A 19,450-nucleotide genomic window follows, 5' to 3' on the forward strand; every position below is an offset into this window, starting at 1 on the left:
AGGTTGTGTCATGCCCCCGCGGTGCTCCAGGTGCGCGTGATGATGACTCACCTGCGTGGCGTGTTTCAGCCGCGGCGTCTGCAACACTATGAAGCATTATACTGTCATTTCCGTGACGGCATGGACTGTTGTCGACGCCGACTCTAACACACACACACACACACACACACACATATATATATATATATATATATATATATATATATATATATATATATATATATATATATATATATATATATATATATATATATTTTTTTTTTTTTTTTTAAGGAGACAGCTCAAGGGCACAAAAAGTAAACATTAATAAAAAATAAAAAGCCCTACTGCTGCTCCTAAAAAGAATCCAAAGAGGTGGCCGAAAGATAAGTCAGTTTCGGGAGGAGAGGTGTCCTGATACCCTCCTCTTGAAAGAGTTCAAGTCGTAGGCAGGAGGAAATACAGATGAAGGAAGATTGTTCCAGAGTTTACCAGCGTGAGGATGAAAGAGTGAAGATGCTGGTTAACTCTTGCATAAGGGGTTTGGACAGTATAGGGACGAGCATGAGTAGAAAGTCGAGTGCAGCGGGGCCGCGGGAGGGGGGGAGGCATGCAGTTAGCAAGTTCAGAAGAGCAGTCAGCGTGGAAATATCGATAGAAGATAGAGAGGCAACATTGCGGCAGAATTTAAGAGGTAGAAGACTATCAGTATGAGGAGGAGAGCTGATGAGACGAAGAGCCTTAGCCTCCACTCTGTCCAGAAGAGCTGTGTGAGTGGAGCCCCCCACACATGAGATGCATACTCCATACGAGGGCGGACAAGGCCCCTGTATATGGACAGCAACTGTGCAGGGGAGAAGAACTGGCGGAGACGGTACAGAACGCCCAGCCTCGAGGAAGCTGATTTAGTAAGAGATGAGATATGAAGTTTCCAGTTGAGATTTTGAGTTAAGGATAGACCGAGGATGTTTAGTGTTGAGGAAGGTGATAGCTGGGTGTTGTCAAAGAATAGGTGATAGTGGTTTGGAAGATTGTGTCAGTGGATAGGTGGAAACTGTGTTTTTGAGGCGTTGAAGGACACCAGGTTCTTCTTGACCCAATCGGAAATAATAGTAAGGTCTGAGGCTAAGCGTTCTGCAGCCTCCAGCCTTGAGTCGTTAAGTTCCTGAAGGGTGGGTCTTCTATTAAAAGAAGTTGAATAATGCAGAGTGGAATCATCGGCGTAGGAATGGATAGGACAGTTCGTTTTGGAAAGAAGATCATCAATGAACAACAGAAAAAGAGAGGGAGATAGGACATAACCCTGTGGGACACCAATGTTAATAGATTTAGGGGAAGAACAGTGACCGTCTACCACGGCAGAAATAGAACGGTCAGAAAGGAAACTGGAGATAAAGGTACAGAGAGAAGGATAGAAACCGTAGGAGGGTAGTTTAGAAAGCAAAGATTTGTGCCAGACCCTATCAAAAGCTTTTGATATGTCCAGCGCAATAGCAAAAGTTTCACCGAAACGGCTAAGAGAGGATGACCAAGAGTCAGTTAAGAAGGCTAGGAGATCACCAGTAGAACGCCGCTTGCGGAACCCATACTGGCGATCAGATAGAAGGTCAGAAGTGGAAAGGTGCTTTTGAATCTTACGGTTAAGGATTGATTCAAAAGCTTTAGATAGACAAGAAAGTAAAGCAATAGGACGGTAGTTTGAGGGATTGAGCGGTCACCCTTCTTAGGTACAGGCTGTGACGGCATACTTCCAGCAAGAAGGAAAGGTAGATGTTGACAGGCAGAGGCGAAAGAGTTTGACCAGGCAGGGTGACAGCACGGAGGCACAGTTTTTAAGGACAATAGGAGGCACTCCATCAGGTCCATAAGCTCAGGTATATATATATATATATATATATATATATATATATATATATATATATATAGATATATATATATATATATATATATATATATATATACACACACACACACACACACACACACACACACACACTTCCTTGTTGAAAGTGACGTCACGAGAGGAGGTACGTTTGAGAGGAGGAGCGTCACCCTGTGACGTCAATACGATAATGACGTCACTTGTTACATGGCAAGCACCTCCTCCCGTGACGTCACAGCCAACAAGATGTGTGAGTGTGTGTGTGTGTGTAATAAATTTATGAACATGAACTAAGATTAACAAATATAAAGTAAAACACAAAATCCGCAGCAAAAGTACCACTTTCTGAACTTTTCTCACAACTGCTGGCAACTCCTAGCTGGAGAAAACTCGCCAGACGAGTGAGGCGTCCAGGGAACCCCACCCACCATCATCCCAATTGCCTACCTAGGCGTGACCTAACGTTCCTTTACCCCCCACCCCCCCATCCCCCGAGCCTACAACAACTCGCACCTGCCACCGTACCATCTTGAGCTGAACGGCAAGCTCATGGACGTGTTGTAATCAGTTAAGCAGAAACTGTAATTCATGCATATTGGCATTGCATGGTGTGGGTTTGGGGTCGATGGTGGGAAGGAGCCACATCACTGCCATGCTCGCTCCCTCGCCTCGCCAGTACCCGAGCCAGAGGGACGGATCATGGAGTGCACATCATCGCTCTGGTCTGTGCTTGCGAGTCTTGTTGATTCGCAAACTTCTCATCATTTATCTTGTATTTTGTTTGTGATATGCATGAATCTATGCCTTTGAAATAAATTTGCTTTTAGAATGTTTTTTTAAGGAACTTCAAAGCAAAAGATCCATCATTCCATATGCATGAAACATGCCCGTCGTATTAGTAAGATATGACCAGAAAATTTGTTGAGCTTAAGGTGAGGCGCAAAATTTCCTTTACGTGCACATGATCCCTACCAAAAATTGTCCCAGCAAAACATTGAAAAACAATACGCCAAAATTAAGTTACTCAATTATACTTAACCTGAGCTACAAGGCAGGGACCCCGGGGCGGTGTTCTCAGACGCTTCCGCCTCCCACATCAACAACTATTTCCAAAGGCCGAAAAGGAGATTAATCGGGTTTTCATGAGGGTTTTCACATTCATGGTACAGAAGAAGGGTCACACTACCACCAGGGTCATTAAACTTCCCCTGGATATGCCAAAACGCCTACGGAATCTTTGTCAAATACGTGTGCTTGGGTGTCGAAAGGTTTGAGGATCCGGCCCCTGAGCTCATCCAGACCCTTGCATGTGACAAAGCCACGAAACATGCCAGCGTTGACCCTCCAGCAGAAAGCACCCACGGTACACTGTTTCTCGTTCCGCTGTGGCATGATGTGCCTTCATCTCCTCAGGCCTGGTGTGTCACGGTTTAATTAAATCTGTTATCAATACGCCTCCGTGGTCAAGTATACGCCTCCGTGGTCTAGTATACGCCTCCGTGGTCTAGTATACGCCTCCGTGGTCTGGTTTACGCCTCCGTGGTCTAGTATACGCCTCCGTGGTCTAGTATACGCCTCCGTGGCCTAGTATACGCCTCCGTGGTCTAGTGGTCAGCGCGCCTGGCTTTTACTCCGCGAGCCCGGGCTCGAATCCCGGCCCGGGCAGTCGGCGTGCAGCTCACCCAGCTATTCATCCTCCCTTTTCGGGCTGGTCGATAAATGGGTACCAGGAAACCTGGGGAAGGTAAACTGTGGTAACCCGAATATCACACTGGCCCTGTGTCCCGGGGAAATGGGCACCCTCCCACCACAGGCTCAAGGGCCAATGTCACGGAGATGAGCACCTAGACCACGCGCTGCTACAGCGTATGCCCCCAACTTTACCTTTACTTTACCTATCAATAAAAAATAAATATCTCAGCGAAAAACCGAATCTGTGTGGAAGGGAAGACATAGCACATCTTCAGAGGAAGTCGACTCTGCACCATGAAAGTCATTGGCATTCATCATATCTCACCTTGAATCATCTGATCCTCGTCAAGACTCTCACTTCAATCGCCGTCTTCTGTGCTGCACCATCTTCCAAAAGGCTCTCACGTCCCTGAAGCCTAATCCCACGCAGTGAAGGCTTTCCACCTCGAGGCGCGGCACCTCATCCCCCAACACTTCAAGCCAGTCCTCCGACTTCGGTGTGACGACTCGAGACTCTGAACATGAGAGAAAATAAACATCAGTATTGTAAGAAGTATAATGAACACCACAGAAACTGAAATGCAACAACGATAACGACAAATACAAAAAAAAAAATTATACATATTCAAATATTACAATATTATTGATATAATAATAATAATAATAATAATAATAATAATAATAATAATAATAATAATAATAATAATAATAATAATAATAATGAATTAACCCAGCCAGTATTCTACATCGTTCTATCAAGCGGCGTCTACCGCTATCTCGCCCTTGGGTGCATTGCAGGATGAAGTACTGACGTCAGTGACTCAGGGAGTTGATCTACAGTCCATCGTATCGTCAGGCAACGAACGTTCAATGAGAAAAGTGGCCGTCTTGTTCCAGCCAATCAGGCCAACGTGACGTTCAGCTCCGATGACATCAGAACAAGAACTTTTTTTCACTCTATACGTTACCCGAGAGTGCATACATGTATAGTGTATACATTTACATCAGCTGGTTTTCAGAGTCATGGAAAGTATGTTATATGGTGCGCCATTATCAGGCAACCTTTAAAATCATAAGAATGCTATTCCATTGATTCTTGAAAATGTAATGAACAAAAGATTTACCCCTTGTCTGATTCATAACTAACATAATTAGCTTGGCACGTGCAACACCAGGACACTTTTACCCGGGCCACTGCCTCCCAAGCGCCAATATAAAGATGTCACCTGACAGGAGGCAACAAATATTCCCGCGAGTCCTGGAGCGAGGCACACCGCTCAGACTTCACCTGCCGTCACTGTTTTCTGTCAGGCCGAACACATTTCATGGGTGTTCACAAACTGGCACGTCCATGTGTGCCTCTCTATGGTATTCTACTATGCTGTGCAAAAAATAATCAAGCTGATCAGAATAAAAGTGATGATGATGATGATAATGATGATGATAATAATAATAACAATGATAATAATAATAATAATAATAATAATAATAATAATAATAATAATAATAATAATAATAATAATAATAATAATAATAATAATAATAATAATAATAATAATAATAAAGAAGAAGAAAAAGAAGAAGAAGAAGAAGAAGAAAAAGAAAAAGAAAAAAAATAAGAAAACAACAACAACAACAACAACAACATATCATCGAGCAATAAACAAGGGCCCCGCGAAGCCCCGGGTCGCGAGGAGATCCGCCACTCGTGTCTGTCAGCGGCGCCGAGGAGTTCGATCAAGTGTCGGCTTCGCGTTCTCTTGACGGCCTCGATAAATGGCCTCCTTCATGGTGTCCGCCGGCGGCTCAGGCTAAGGACGCAGCTGTACTCAGGCCCTTATATTTATCGGCAGCATTAAGTTGTCTCTTTGTTAGCACCCACTTAGTTGTCTTTGATGAACTGAAGGATGGACTTGTACGATTTAGTTTTGTTAATATGAAATGTCTGAATACTCATATGATGCAAAAATGAAGTGAACTTATTATCAACTTCCGTTGCCATTTCACTGCACAAAATGGCTTGAACAAAGTCACAGAGTTCACGCTTTCAAATCTTGCCCTTGCTGACTGTCTCTGTACCCTGCTGACTACCTCTGTACCCTCGGAGATCAGATCTTTCCCAAGTCTTCTCAAACAAGATTACATAACCTCCACCGTGATGTGAATATGTTCCTCAGGAATTTCCTTTTCGAATTTCGCGCTTAATCCTCATACATCCTCTTTCCCAAGACCTATTTTCTCAGATTTAAATCAACATCGGTTTAAATAACATTGAGATGTATGTTCCTCAAAAATTTCCTTCTTGAACTTCGACAGAATCAGTAAATATACATATGTATAATAGATGTGTGTGTGTGTGTGTGTGTGTGTGTGTGTGTGTGTGTGTGTGTGTGTGTGTGTGTGTGTGTGTGTGTGTGTGTGTGTGTGTGTGTGTGTGTGTGTTGAATAACTATATTTTCAACGCTCGTCATAATAATCACCAACAATTAGTTAGTTTCCCTAACTTCTGAATCATTCATTCATTTTTCTATAAATTTCAAAAATAATATCAATGACATCTGAAAATATATTATATGTTTCTCTCTCTCTCTCTCTCTCTCTCTCTCTCTCTCTCTCTCTCTCTCTCTCTCTCTCTCTCTCTCTCTCTCTCTCTCTCTCTCTCTCTCTCTCTCTCTCTCTCACCCTCTCTCTCTCTCTCTCTCTCTCTCTCTCTCTCTCTCTCTCTCTCTATATATATATATATATATATATATATATATATATATATATATATATATATATATATATATATATATATATATATATATATATATATATATATATATATATATATATATATATATATATATATATATATATATATATATATATATATATATATATATATATATATATATATATATATATATATAAACTGGCTAAGGCACGTTGCCCATAGATTTGTTCTGACTTTCATTTCTTCCCGGCGTGGCGTCTGGTGGCGTGCGACGTTTAGCGGGTGGGGGAGCCGGTGGTGAGCCTCACTGACCTGCTGGCTGCCGTGGGCCTGCAGGAGGAGGCCACCAAGCAGAAGGTACACAAACTGCCTTACTAATCTAGTGTGATACTCTTGACTCGTAGGATGTAGTACGCCTTTAATATTGGTTGTCCTATAAAGGTCCTTATTAACTTGCTAACCCTGCTTGTATTTTAAATTTTGCATAATAACATCGTTGATTCGACTCCACTGGTAATACTGCTTATAATGTTGCAAGGTTATTGTGTGCGTCATTTTTAGCATAGTCAGATTTCTGTCTTTTATTTCTAGTATCTGTTTATTTAGAAAGTTTAGTTTTTTTTTTTTTTTATACCCGTGCCTTCATGAAGCCTGAGTGTTGTGATGACTGTCACATCTTCCAGCTGTGACCCTACATAAAATGCATTGAAAATAAACACATTTACACACGCAATCAAGAATCCTTTCGAACACACACACACACACACACACACACACACACACACACACACACACACATACAAGTACTGTATATTATGTTACTAGTTCCAAGAAGTCTGCACGTTTTGTTAATTCCCGTTATTTCAACCAATAATATGAAGCGTCTCACAAGTGGAACTTCCGCCCCTATAGTAAAATGGAAAACGTTTCTAAAGGATGGCCAGTCTCTCCTATTTGTGTTGTTGTTATCGTTTTTTGCTGACCTGTGAAAATATGTTGTTGGAAAGTATGCTCTTGTCTGCTTTTAGTGTCGTTGATGATGTTGTTGTTGTTGTTGTTGTTGTTGGTGGTGGTGGTGGTGGTGGTGCTGCTGCTGCTGTTGTTGTTGTTGTTGTTGTTGTTATTATATCAGGCTCACCCGATGTGAATGTATCGAGGAATCCCGCCCCAAGGGTATTCAGTCTCCTCAACAAAATCCGGAAGGACTCGTGATTGGAGCCTTGAGTGTCTACTTCTTATCTTGTATCGTTTGGGGATGAAGACCCCAGCCCAACCAATCCAGATCAGCGACTGGGCCGACTGCTAGCCGTGGACGGGGACACAAAAACCCTGAGAGGATAGAATCATCAGAGCACCCAAAAAACATTACATGTAATGAATAAACTGTGGCCACACATAAGACTAAAACCGTACATATAATGAATACACTATTATGAACGCTTACTTAGACATAATTCATATGGAAAAAAATAGAGACTCTCAATGACGTACAAAATAAAGAAAGTGACACAGAAACTTCTTAAAATTCAGCTAACCGCCGCACGACGTCCTCCAAGGGGGCAGCGCTCCTATGACAGTACCCGGATATCTGTTTTTTATGGTTTTTCGTATGTGTGGGTATACATGTAACTATTAGGAGTACATTAGTACATTTCATCCCTCCCCAGTTCTCTCTCTCTCTCTCTCTCTCTCTCTCTCTCTCTCTCTCTCTCTCTCTCTCTCTCTCTCTCTCTCTCTCTCTCTCTCTCTCTCTCTCTCTCTCTCTCTCTCTCCCCTCACCCCCCCCCCCCCCCCCACGTCGCAATCCTATACCACCGCTTCGTGGCCCTCTTGACTCAAGAGCAGACCTGGCCCTGGCCTTTAAACAACCTCATCCCTGTTATCATCGTCCTCCTCCTCCTCCTCCTCCTCCTCCTCCTCCTTTCTACTTCTCCCTCTCCACTTGCAACATTCTTTCATCCTCTTATATATTTCCTCATTTTATTTTTCCGTCTCCTCATAAGTATCTAGGTCTTGTTTATCTGTGAAAAAATACCGAGAAGAGGGAAACGAATTTTCTCTATAATTTTTTTAATTATTTTTTTTAAATGAACCTGAAGGAGATTTCATAAGCGGGAATAAACTTTATTTTATTAAAATGCTTTGGAATCACAGTTGATACGGCACATCCTGCATGATTGGTGTGCAACTTCTCTTGGTACGGGCCTTAGAGCTGAAGGGGTGATCGGTGATGACTCATCTCAGTATTTTCACGTTCACGACACGATGTCACCTGCAAACAGGTGCCTTACCACCTGGCATGCCATTATTGCCCTTTGCGATGTATGATACTCTCGTCACGCTCTTTGTCTGGCTGCTTCATTGTGAATCACGATAACCTTTTATCAACCTTCCCTTTTCGCACTCCACCGAGTCGACTGCCGAAGATGAGCAGCTAAAACATCCACCGCTGCGGACAGGATTCGAACCTGTGAAGCCATAGCATTTCTTGAAGCGGCAGTTTTCTGGCCCCCTTCCCGCATCGGCACTCTGTCTCCCTGTGCCACCGCCGGGCGAGAAGAGCGGCCGTGTTTGTGACGAGTGATTAGCGTACATATGGTTCGCTTGACCTGCGTCCATTTGGTTTGCTTTCGTTCCTTGAGGCGCGGATCTCTATCCCTTACCGGACCGGCGTTCTCTCTCTCCGGGTTACGGACGAGAAGAGCGGCCGTGTTTGTGACGAATGACCTGCGTCCATATGGTTCGCTTGACCTGCGTCCATTTGGTTCGCTTTCGTCTCCGGAGACGCGGGTTCACGACCTCCTCCCGGACCAGCGTCCTCCCTACCCGTCACTGGCGGGAGGAACGGCTGCTTTTGTGACGAATGACTTGCGTCCTTCTGGTTCGTCTCTTATACCTGGAGGCACGGATCTACGATCCTTTCCCGGACCAGACTTCTATCTCCCCGTGTTACGGGTGCAAGGGACGGCCGTGTTTGTGACGAATGGTTAGCGTCCATTTTATTCGCTTACGTCCCTGGAGACCGGTGCCCTCTTTGCCCGCGTTACATGCAGGTGTGCGGAACGACTGTGTTGTGATGAGTGTCGGAGACCGCTTGAGTCACTTTCGCCCTTGGAGGTGGTGGGTTTGCGACCCCGCTCCCAGATCATACCCCCGCTTATATATACGTATATGTGCGGCCAGCTACGTCTTTTTGCACCGCTTATATATATATATATATATATATATATATATATATATATATAGATATATATATATATATATATATATATATATATATATATATATATATATATATATATATATATATATATATATATATATATATATATATATATATATATATATATATATATATATATATATATATATATATATATATATATATGTATGTATGTATGTATGTATGTATGTATGTATGTATGTATGTATGTATGTATATATATGTATATATATATATATATATATATATATATATATATATATATATATATATATATATATATATATATATATATATATATATATATATATATATATATATATATATATATATATATATACATACATATACATACATTGTCAACACGTAAGCATAGTTAGGTTCAAATTGTGTTATAACGCAAATTGCATATTCGACATAGAAATAAATAGTGCCCGTACTGCAATGATACATCGGTGGACAAAACTCGACTCCAAGGTAAACTAAAAAGAGGGATGAGAATCTCCTCAGCCGATGACAGAGCTTGAATTTAATTTTTTCCTATCCATGAATGATCTACAAAAAGTCGATTGAAGTCACTGCATAACCACTTAGAGCGTTGTTTTCTTTTCAATCCTTGGCGTTGAGGGAGTTATGCTTACTTTTTTTTTCGAATGATCTAGACTCCTGAGACTGATATTATGACTCAATGTAGCATGCCAGAGTAGAAGCAAAAGGTATTCATTCGTATCTTCAGTCACCCTCGTTTATTCACATTCAGTTCAAGAGTTGCCTTTTGTGATTCACTTTGTTTGCAGCACTCTGAACTTCCCCCTTCGTCACTGTCTCGTCTGCACAACAATTGATTGTGCCTGTCGACCAACATGAACTCTTTTATTCCGTTTACAGGTTAACGCTGACTGCCCTCTAAGGGTATAACGATGCTTGGACTGCATAAAAAAAGTGGAGTGGCAGTGGGTAAAAATAAAGGCAAGCCGGAACCTTACGATGGGGGAGGGAGGGGCTGAAAGCCCAGAAGACCCGGGGAACGCCAGAAAAAAAACACGCTAAACAGGATTCAGCCAGATGCACAACTTCCAAGACTTTACAGCGTGACGTAATTAGACGAAGTGGTGTCTGCCGTTTCCCTTTCCTATGCTCCTCTCCTTCCCAAAGAAAGGGACGCCGTCACAGACTGATAGTGTTTTGTATTTTTCTACTATTAGTGCTATCTTCGTCAGAGACTTTTTTTTTTGTGGGTGGGTGGGTGGGTGGGTGTATGCGTGCGCGCGCTCAGTGATTAAATATTCAGTCTTTTGCATGTTACTTATGTAACAGTGCACACTATAGCAAGGCCATCACGGCAGGCGCTAGATGCGGTGTGGAGCCTCAGGTGAGTCAGGGACAAGATGCCATGACGCACCGGGCCAGCCAACCGTCAGCACGTGTGGCTCTTGAAGGCATTGAAGGCTCCAGGAGCACCTCGGATTTCATATCACTGTTAATATACTGTTTAAAATTATACACATCCTCAAGAAAATTTTTGGTAATGCATACTCTCCCTTCAAGCGAGCTGATAAGAAATAGCTATATGGTAACTCTACCTGAACTACACCAGTGGGCAACCCCTCTGACGCTTACAATGCGTTAGCACGGGCTGCGTGCGGGTGTGGAGTGACGAGTGAGTCTATCCTGTGCAGTGTGTGCTCCGCGGGAGAGGGACGTGGCCAACACATCACGACGCCCTAGTGCATGAAGCACTTGCTCAGTGCAACAGTCAGTGCTACCGAAGGGAACGGCACCTTGCCGATAACAGTGCGTGGAAGAAATACAACGTGGCGTGTTATTGATCTGGCCGTGAGGTTGTAACAAGGGGCTGAAGGTTCTCTTCTGAACAGTGTTCCTGTCACTATATCTGCGAAAGATATTTCGAATATCGAGTGTTCAGTGAAAAGGTGTAACTGAATATAAGAATAATGCTCGACTTTTCTTGGATAAAATTAGATACAAATTGCATTATCACATCAAACCTTTATAGCATGTACAGGAAAAGGTCAATGTGCTAATTCAAAATACAGCTCAGTGAAGTGAAATAATTCAACCTGAAGATGCTTTTAAATTCATTATCAATACCATTAACTTTAAAAACATAAAAGTCTCAAGTTGTTTCTATATTATTTTATGGTTATCATCATCATCATCATCATTATAATTAGTAGTAGTAGTAGTAGTAGTAGTAGTAGTAGTAGTTATACTACATCGGGTTGAGGTTAAGGGACAAGCGAGTCTCACTCAAGCCTCCGCATCGACCAGGTAGTGATACATGCGGCAAACGGTTCGAATACTGGCTGGGTTATTTCATTAGTTGTAGTAGTACTGTCATCATTATAATTAGTTGTCGTTGTAGGAGTAATAGTAGAGGAGTCCAGCAGGTCGTGTTCCGCGAGCCACTGGTTCAGTCTAGTTGGGAAATCTTGCTCACCCTCACTTTTTTTTTTTATTTTTTTTTTTACGTTGCTGCCTATTGCGCCGGCAGGCATCTTCCCGGTGGGGCCTGATGGTCGGCCCAAGGCTTCTTCCAGGTGGGGCCTGATGGTCGGCCCAGCCCGTTCTGGCGCAGGCGAGTGTTTATAGTGGCGCCATCTTGCATTGGCTCATGCTGCCCCCCGGAACTCGTTCTTGATTCGCTTGGACGGCTTCCTCTAGAGTCCGGGTTGATGGGTGGTCTTCAGGACAGCATGTGGGTAGTTTTAAGCCACTCGGCGGTGACTGAAAAATCCGTAAACTCAGATATAGTTACATAAATGAGGGAGCCAAGAAACAGAGAAGTGTCACAGAATCTTGGGTTCACGAACACCTCTTTGTCTGTGTTATCTTTAAAAAAAAAAAAAAAAAAAAAAAGATGCTGAAAAAAATGCTATTTTGCTGTGAAACTTGAGTACCCCCAGAAAATTAGTACTGATAGAGAAACATTGTGTGCAAAGACTATAAGGGAATTCCCAAGGATTTAGATATCTGGAGTCAAGAAAGGTGAAGGCAACAAGCGCGCACACACACACACACACACACACACACACACACACACACACACACACACACACACACACACACACACACACACACACACACACACACACACACACACACACACACACACACACACACTCACACACACACATCTATTTAGCCAACCACGAATGAGGCAATACTGACATCAGACAGACATTGAAAAAAAGTGGGCGTTGGTTCTCTCTCTCTCTCTCTCTCTCTCTCTCTCTCTCTCTCTCTCTCTCTCTCTCTCTCTCTCTCTCTCTCTCTCTCTCTCTCTCTCTCTCTCTCTCTCTCTCTCTCTCTCTCTCTCTCTCTCTCTCTCTCTCTCTCTCCCCTCCTCCTCCTCCTCCTCCTCCTCCTCCCTTTCTTTTCTGAGGGGTTTAACTTATCTCTCCCTAAATCTCTCGGCGTCATTCTTCTCCTCTCACAAAAACATCCCTTCCCTGCACCCACAAGGCGTGTGTTTTTATTTAAATGTCTTTGTTCCTGCGGTCTCCTTGCTGGTTTTGTGCGTGGCTAATTTGCGGTCAAGTACAGTTCATGTGGTCGACTTTGTGGGACACTGCCGTTAACTCGCGATGGTGAAGGATTTGTGCTTCCGGGAGGGCCGTCTAAGATGTGTGGACGGAGAAACCTTCAATAATAACACACCTCCTTTAACTTTGTCACCTCGAAGCCAAGAAGAGAGCGAACCAATGCTAAGAACCTACACAGTGGAAGGGCAGACGACCTCCCGATGGGCATATATAGTGAACTAGGGAGCAACAACAAAGCGGGGTTTTTTGTATCTTTTCTTTTTTTTTGCCCTTGCGCTCTCTCCTCTGCTGTTAAAAGAGAAATGTTTCTATCGGTTGACGCACCGGAGATGTCTATGACAAAAGAAATTCTCGTAAAGGTTATCCATATAATACATGGCCCTATCAGTCAGGACGAGAGGGAAACACCTTAGAATTACAAACAAACAAGTGATGAAACTGTTCCTAACCTGGCTATCTGAATATTCATTATGCGTCGTACTTTCTTAAGGACATGGCGTGCCTCCTTATTAAGCAACGGTGACGCCCCTCTGCCACAACACATTACTCTCCACGGGGTGCATTAGTCAGCATATCTAGTGATCTACGAGAGTTATGGTCAATACATATTACACCGTCTAAAGATCACCCGTCCGCTCGTCCTCGATATGGAGGTAACTGGGTTAGCAAGGAAGATAAGCCGTGGTAAGCTGAAGGTCAAATTCGGCCGTCTCTCAACAAAGTCTCTAAAGAACAAGAATGAGGTCATCACCGAGGCAAACCACAAGCTAGCATTACCGGTACAGTAAAAACACTTTATATAATGCAAACTCCGTTTTTTACATCGGAATACTATGCTGCATTGTTGCTATGCACTGCGTTGCTGCCCAAAGAAAAATTCAGCTGTTGTGAGGTAATGTTTCACAGTGACATTAGTGAGAATATACTCTGGTTCATACATGTGTGTCCACTGCAGCTGAAAACGAGCTGAGCGCTAAATATATAACGAAGTGTTTCTTTGTCGTCATACTGTTTCATTACATGAGAGTTACATTTAGATATCCAGTGCATCTTCCACCCACAACTATACCCTATTCTGCGTCGTACTGATTTGTCGCGGAATGTCTCCCTTAGTCAGGCAGAGCTGAAGTCTCAGCTTTGAGGTACAAACCTACGAGCCCCGATCAAACCACCCATGAATCTAAATCGTTGACTTGCTAGTGTCTGGGCGTGCATATGCGGGTTGTGCACTCCCAGACGTGTAGGGGCAGTGCAATGTGAATGTGTTGCAGCGTGCGTGCGGTGTGTATGGAATCACAAAATAAAACTACACCTCAAAAATTATTAGCAGACGGGTTTTTTTTTTCGATACATCAGTTCATAATAATTTGTAAAGACAGAATGCAGGTAATTCCACAGCATCATCTAGGATCAATCTCCATTTTTGTGTGTGTCATCGCGGTTTGAAAACCTTGGAGGCCGAGGGAGCAGCCGCTACCACCGCGCCGCCGCCGTGACTCGACCGTCGTGTCTGTTGTGTTTTGTCCAGCACATAATGCTCTGAGGGCGCTTCATAATCACCCCTTAAATACTGCCTTGCATCTTCATGATAGTTTTTCCTAAGCATGCCGTGAAGGATGCTGAGCACCACTGCTCATGCTTACCCACACATGTGCTCGTACATCACTTCCTCGTACAAAGAAAAAACACCATAAATGTTTCTGCAGTGTAGTACATCGCGTAGAAGGTAGCCTTAAAAATCGTGACCTTACTCAGACGAAAAAATTATAAAAAAAAATTAAGCGTGTGAAACATCTCTTGAGGTCACGGAATACTGTTAAATATCCAGCCTTGGTTTTCCTTTTAACTTTGCGTTGCTGTTGAGCTACACTCGAGTAAGCACGGGAGAGGATGCTCCCCACCTGCCCGCCCCGACAGCCCTCCGCCCCTCCCGCAGCTGTGGCCTATGATCGGAAATGCCACGAGGGGCAGGAAGAGGATAGAGGGAGGAACAGAAGAAGTGGCCAGGAGAGATAAGAAAGAAAGAGCATGAGGGACTGAGTTAAAGGAGATACGTAAGGAGGTAGATAGAGGAGCGGAAGAAGGGCGGGCTGTGCGATGGAAAGTAGCCTATACATGTCTATAATAGCAGGAAAGAGGGAGAGCGAGAAGAGGGTAGGGATAAGAATTGAGGGAAAGGGTGAGAAGACAGATATGGAGATAGAAAATAGAGAAGAAAAGAAACAAGAAAGAGTAGAAAGACAAACAGTATGTATATATAGGATGCGGCATCGCGAAGGGAGAGATAATGTGAGGGAGCCTTGTTTGTGTCACGCTCTACTGCTCGCGGTGGAGGGACACGCCAAACACACGCGCACCTGCTTCCGGTAACGTAGGGAGGGAGAAGAAGCCAGGGTTAGGTGAAGGGAGGGACGACTACTACGGGGTATTAAAGAGCGGGTGGTGAGCGAGATGGGGCACGAGGAGCCACGCTGTTCATTGACGGAGTGAAAAAGAAAGAAAATGACAGGACTAAGCAGTGACACCATTTCGGCACCATTGGTGGAAAAGAGCAGCTTGTTTTTCATGACTTAGATTTATGTAAAAGTCTTAAAGAAGCTGTAAACAGAGATCGTGAATGGCGGGGTATTCACAAGATTTCTTTAATGAAAATGTACATCCATGGCATTATTATTATTATTATTATTATTATTATTATTATTATTATTATTATTATTATTATTATTATTGTTATTATTATTATTATTATTACTATCGTTATTGTTATTATTATGGTTATTATTATTTTTTTATCATTATTATTGCAGTATCATCATCATCATCATCATCATCATCGTCATCATCATCATCATCGTCATCATCATCATTATAACCATTATCATTAACATGGTATTCTAAATGCAGTCAACCGTAGCAGCGAACACTGGCGCCACACCCAGCGTAGTCTAACAGACATACGTGGGTATTCCTGGCGGCCAGGGTGAGCAGCCCGACACGTAAATAAACTCTCTCAACGTGACCCTGCCGAGAGGCGAAGTTCAGCCGAGGGAGTGTTATAGTGCGGGTGTCAGATCAGTAAACCGTGTGTTCTACAGGCTACAAGCGTCAGCTACACCCGCCGAGGAGACTCACAGCCCCGTGGGCACAGACACTGTGTATTGGTTCCATACATTTATCGTGACGATCATGTGCCCCTCCGAGCTCTCGACAGTTGCCTAGCTGGCTGACGTCGAGCAGCGACTGTCACGATTCGTTTCCTGGTGTTTGTTGACTGTGGATTGTGCCAAATCTTCAAGATGGTGACCTTGGGATCATCAGAGCTTCCGTTACCACCGCCTCCGTCCCTCATCTCCGTCCACCCACACCACCCATGACACCGAAGACTGCTGTCATGGAGCAGGCGGCAGGGGTGGCAGAGCTCAAGGAGAGCTCAGACGAGAGTGAGGCGTGGGGTGGCGACGATCAACTAGTTACTGGACCCTTGCCAACACCAGCACAGGTAAGAGAGCGTGATCCACTCTGCGCTGACTTGCATTACATGGCAGGCTTTCCCTTATCGCTATTGATGCGGCAAATTGTGATTGGAAAGAAATTAATCCTTATGTGCTGAGGATAAAACATTTATAACGAAACGATTATTCCTGTAATGACAAAGGTGTGATGAGTAAAAGTTGCAAGTTATAATGAAAGAAAGAATTTTCACAATTATAAGACAAAGCTGCCTTTCCCCAAAGGGACATACGACTATAATACCATTTCAACTTTCAACTATACTGACTCTTGCAAATAATAAGAAAGCAAAAAGAAGAATATTACAAATCCTCCCCATTAGTTATCAGTTAGCTGCAAAGTTAAGCATCACCGCAAAGCTAAACTCTATCCCCAACACCAAACTATAAGAACAAAGACGCGATTTCATGCTGGAGGAAGCCGAAGCCTGAGGCAGCATAGCGTGGTGTGTGGATGAGCCCGGCCGCGCCAGCTCCGGTATCCTCTGGTTCCTGCTGGGTCTGTCGTCACAAAGCAAGACTCGGGGACTCTCACATTTCGTAGGATTCCTATAAGGCAATAACATTCCTGTGAATTCATGAACACGAGAAGCAGGACACCCCTAAGAAAAGGCTCATCGATTTACGTTGCCCTCAAATAGTTCGCTGAAGTAATAATAAAAGCTTCCCATAAGACGACGAAGTAAAAGAAAAAAAATACTTATTCTTCATTATCTGCATCACGCAAACTAACGATCGATTTTCTGAGATGATTCTGAGATGATGTCGCTTATTCTGTGTGTGTGTGTGTGTGTGTGTGTGTGTGTGTGTGTGTGTCGACGTTCTGCATGGCATCAAGTAGCATACACGCCGCTTCCTTGTCCCGTAACTAGTCAATTTAACACGGATCGTTAGATATAAATGCATAAGATATATCTGCAGTCGTAAGTCATAACTTCGTCACAATGTTTGCATTTAAAGTGATTGAATCAACAGCGGATTTCATAGTGACGCCCCTTCCCCACCACCGTTTTCTCTCTCTCTCTCTCTCTCTCTCTCTCTCTCTCTCTCTCTCTCTCTCTCTCTCTCTCTCTCTCTCTCTCTCTCTCTCTCTCTCTCTCTCTCTCTCCTTCCCTCCGTCACACACACACACACACACACACACACACTATTGATCCGCCAGTGTCATGGACAGCGTCCTGCGCACGAGTATCCCTCCGCGCAGTCCCTCCGCTCAGGTGTTACGGCGGTGAAACAATGAAACGAAGGCGAGTACTGCTGTTCTGGCCGCCATGAGGATGGAGAGGTAAAATAGCGTGATGATGTTAAGTAAAAAATACATACATGGAGATTGAAGTAACTTTTTTTTTCTGTGATTGTTTCTGGATCAAAAGAAAATATGTAGTACCATCATTTCACAGTAAATGAGACAGCTCAAGGGTAAAATTGAAAAATAATTGAAAAAATGCTATGACTTCCGTTTGAAATTAATGTTTCCTTGAATTGCATTTACCCAGACGCATCCAAACAATGCTATTCATCGTTATCATGGAAGTGCGAGTAACTTAAATTATCATGTACAAAAGCCATGTTTTTTACAAGCTCTCTAATCGTTTCATTTTCCTGAGTGCCTTCTGTCCCAGTCATGACTCTTCAGTTGTGTCGGCGCATGGCACCGTGACTCAACGCAGGCCTGCCTAGCACGCCCAGTTCTCGTCTGGGAGCGGCCGGCGGGAGGTATTGAGCCGCTTCGCGTACCTGCCGCCGCGTGAATGGGGACCTGTGTCTCGCGTAAAAAAAAGACTTCAAAGAGTGAACTCAAGTCGAGTAAGCAGTCGTGTTTCGATGGCGTGGTTGATGGTCGGGAGTGTCCCGCCGGTGAGGACAGTGACTCCCGTTTCGATAAATGTATCCCATTGCAAAATGAACAGGAAGAAGAAGTCTCCGATCCTCTCGACGTTATTATCAAGTCAGTGGAGGTAAAATGTTGATTGAACTTCAGTATACAGTGACTACTAGCAATCTATCACACACACACACACACACACACACACACACACACTCATCCCCCGGCACCCTCTCCAGTCACGCACACGGCTCCTCGATCCTTCGCCTCCGTGAGCCAGTGCGGGGCAAGGAAAAATCACAGGACGATCATTCGTTTCTTCCTTCAGACGAGTTGCACTTACACCCTCTGGCACTGTTATAACTTTTACTATCCATTGGCACGACCCCACCGACCATCCTTGGCATGCTTGGCAGCTTGTCCCATCGACCATTCCAACATGCAGCATGCAACAGTTGGAACTCGGACCTCTGTCCTCGGTGCGCAACCGTCTACGTTATGTTTGATATTGTTGTGCTAATGTATTTGCCTATTATTATTATCATTATTATTATTATTATTATTATTATTATTATTATTATTATTATTATTATTATTATTATTATTATTATTATTATTATTATTATTATTATTATTATTATTATTATTATTATTACCATTATTATTATTATTATTATTATTATTATTATTATTATTATTATTATTATTACTACTATTGGGTGACAGGAGGAGGAAGGAAACACTGGTGTGTTTATTCCCGATTAGTTTCGCTTTCACTTCTTCAGGTGAACTGAGGTGGCTCAAGTGTCATCCCGCTATGTAGGACACATGAGACGCCTCAATCGCTGATCAGAGGCAACGTCGGAGGTCAGGTCACGCCCTTCTGCCCATCTTCCACCAGTTAGCATTATCATTATTATTACTTTGGCACTAATTTTCGCGAGATAATAAGCTGAAGACCTTCAGAAAGATATAATTGTCAGTGCCTTATCAGCCGTAATCAGGGAGAAATTATGCACACGAACGCACGCACGCACGCGAATTATGGAATGTTCATA

At 43.3% G+C, this 19,450-nt stretch overlaps 1 protein-coding gene across 1 annotated transcript in view; it reads left to right on the plus strand.

The window, feature by feature from the left end:
* The window catches only part of LOC126998723 (uncharacterized), an 82,178-nt gene that overhangs the window by 42,133 nt on the left and 20,595 nt on the right, over positions 1-19,450 (plus strand). Inside the window, exon 4 of the mRNA XM_050860712.1 lies at positions 6,549-6,626. Within this exon, the coding sequence (XP_050716669.1) occupies positions 6,549-6,626 (78 nt within the window). The remainder of the gene's footprint in view (positions 1-6,548; positions 6,627-19,450) is intronic.

This window comes from Eriocheir sinensis, chromosome 15, assembly GCF_024679095.1.
Source record: "Eriocheir sinensis breed Jianghai 21 chromosome 15, ASM2467909v1, whole genome shotgun sequence".
NCBI lineage: Eukaryota > Metazoa > Arthropoda > Malacostraca > Decapoda > Varunidae > Eriocheir > Eriocheir sinensis.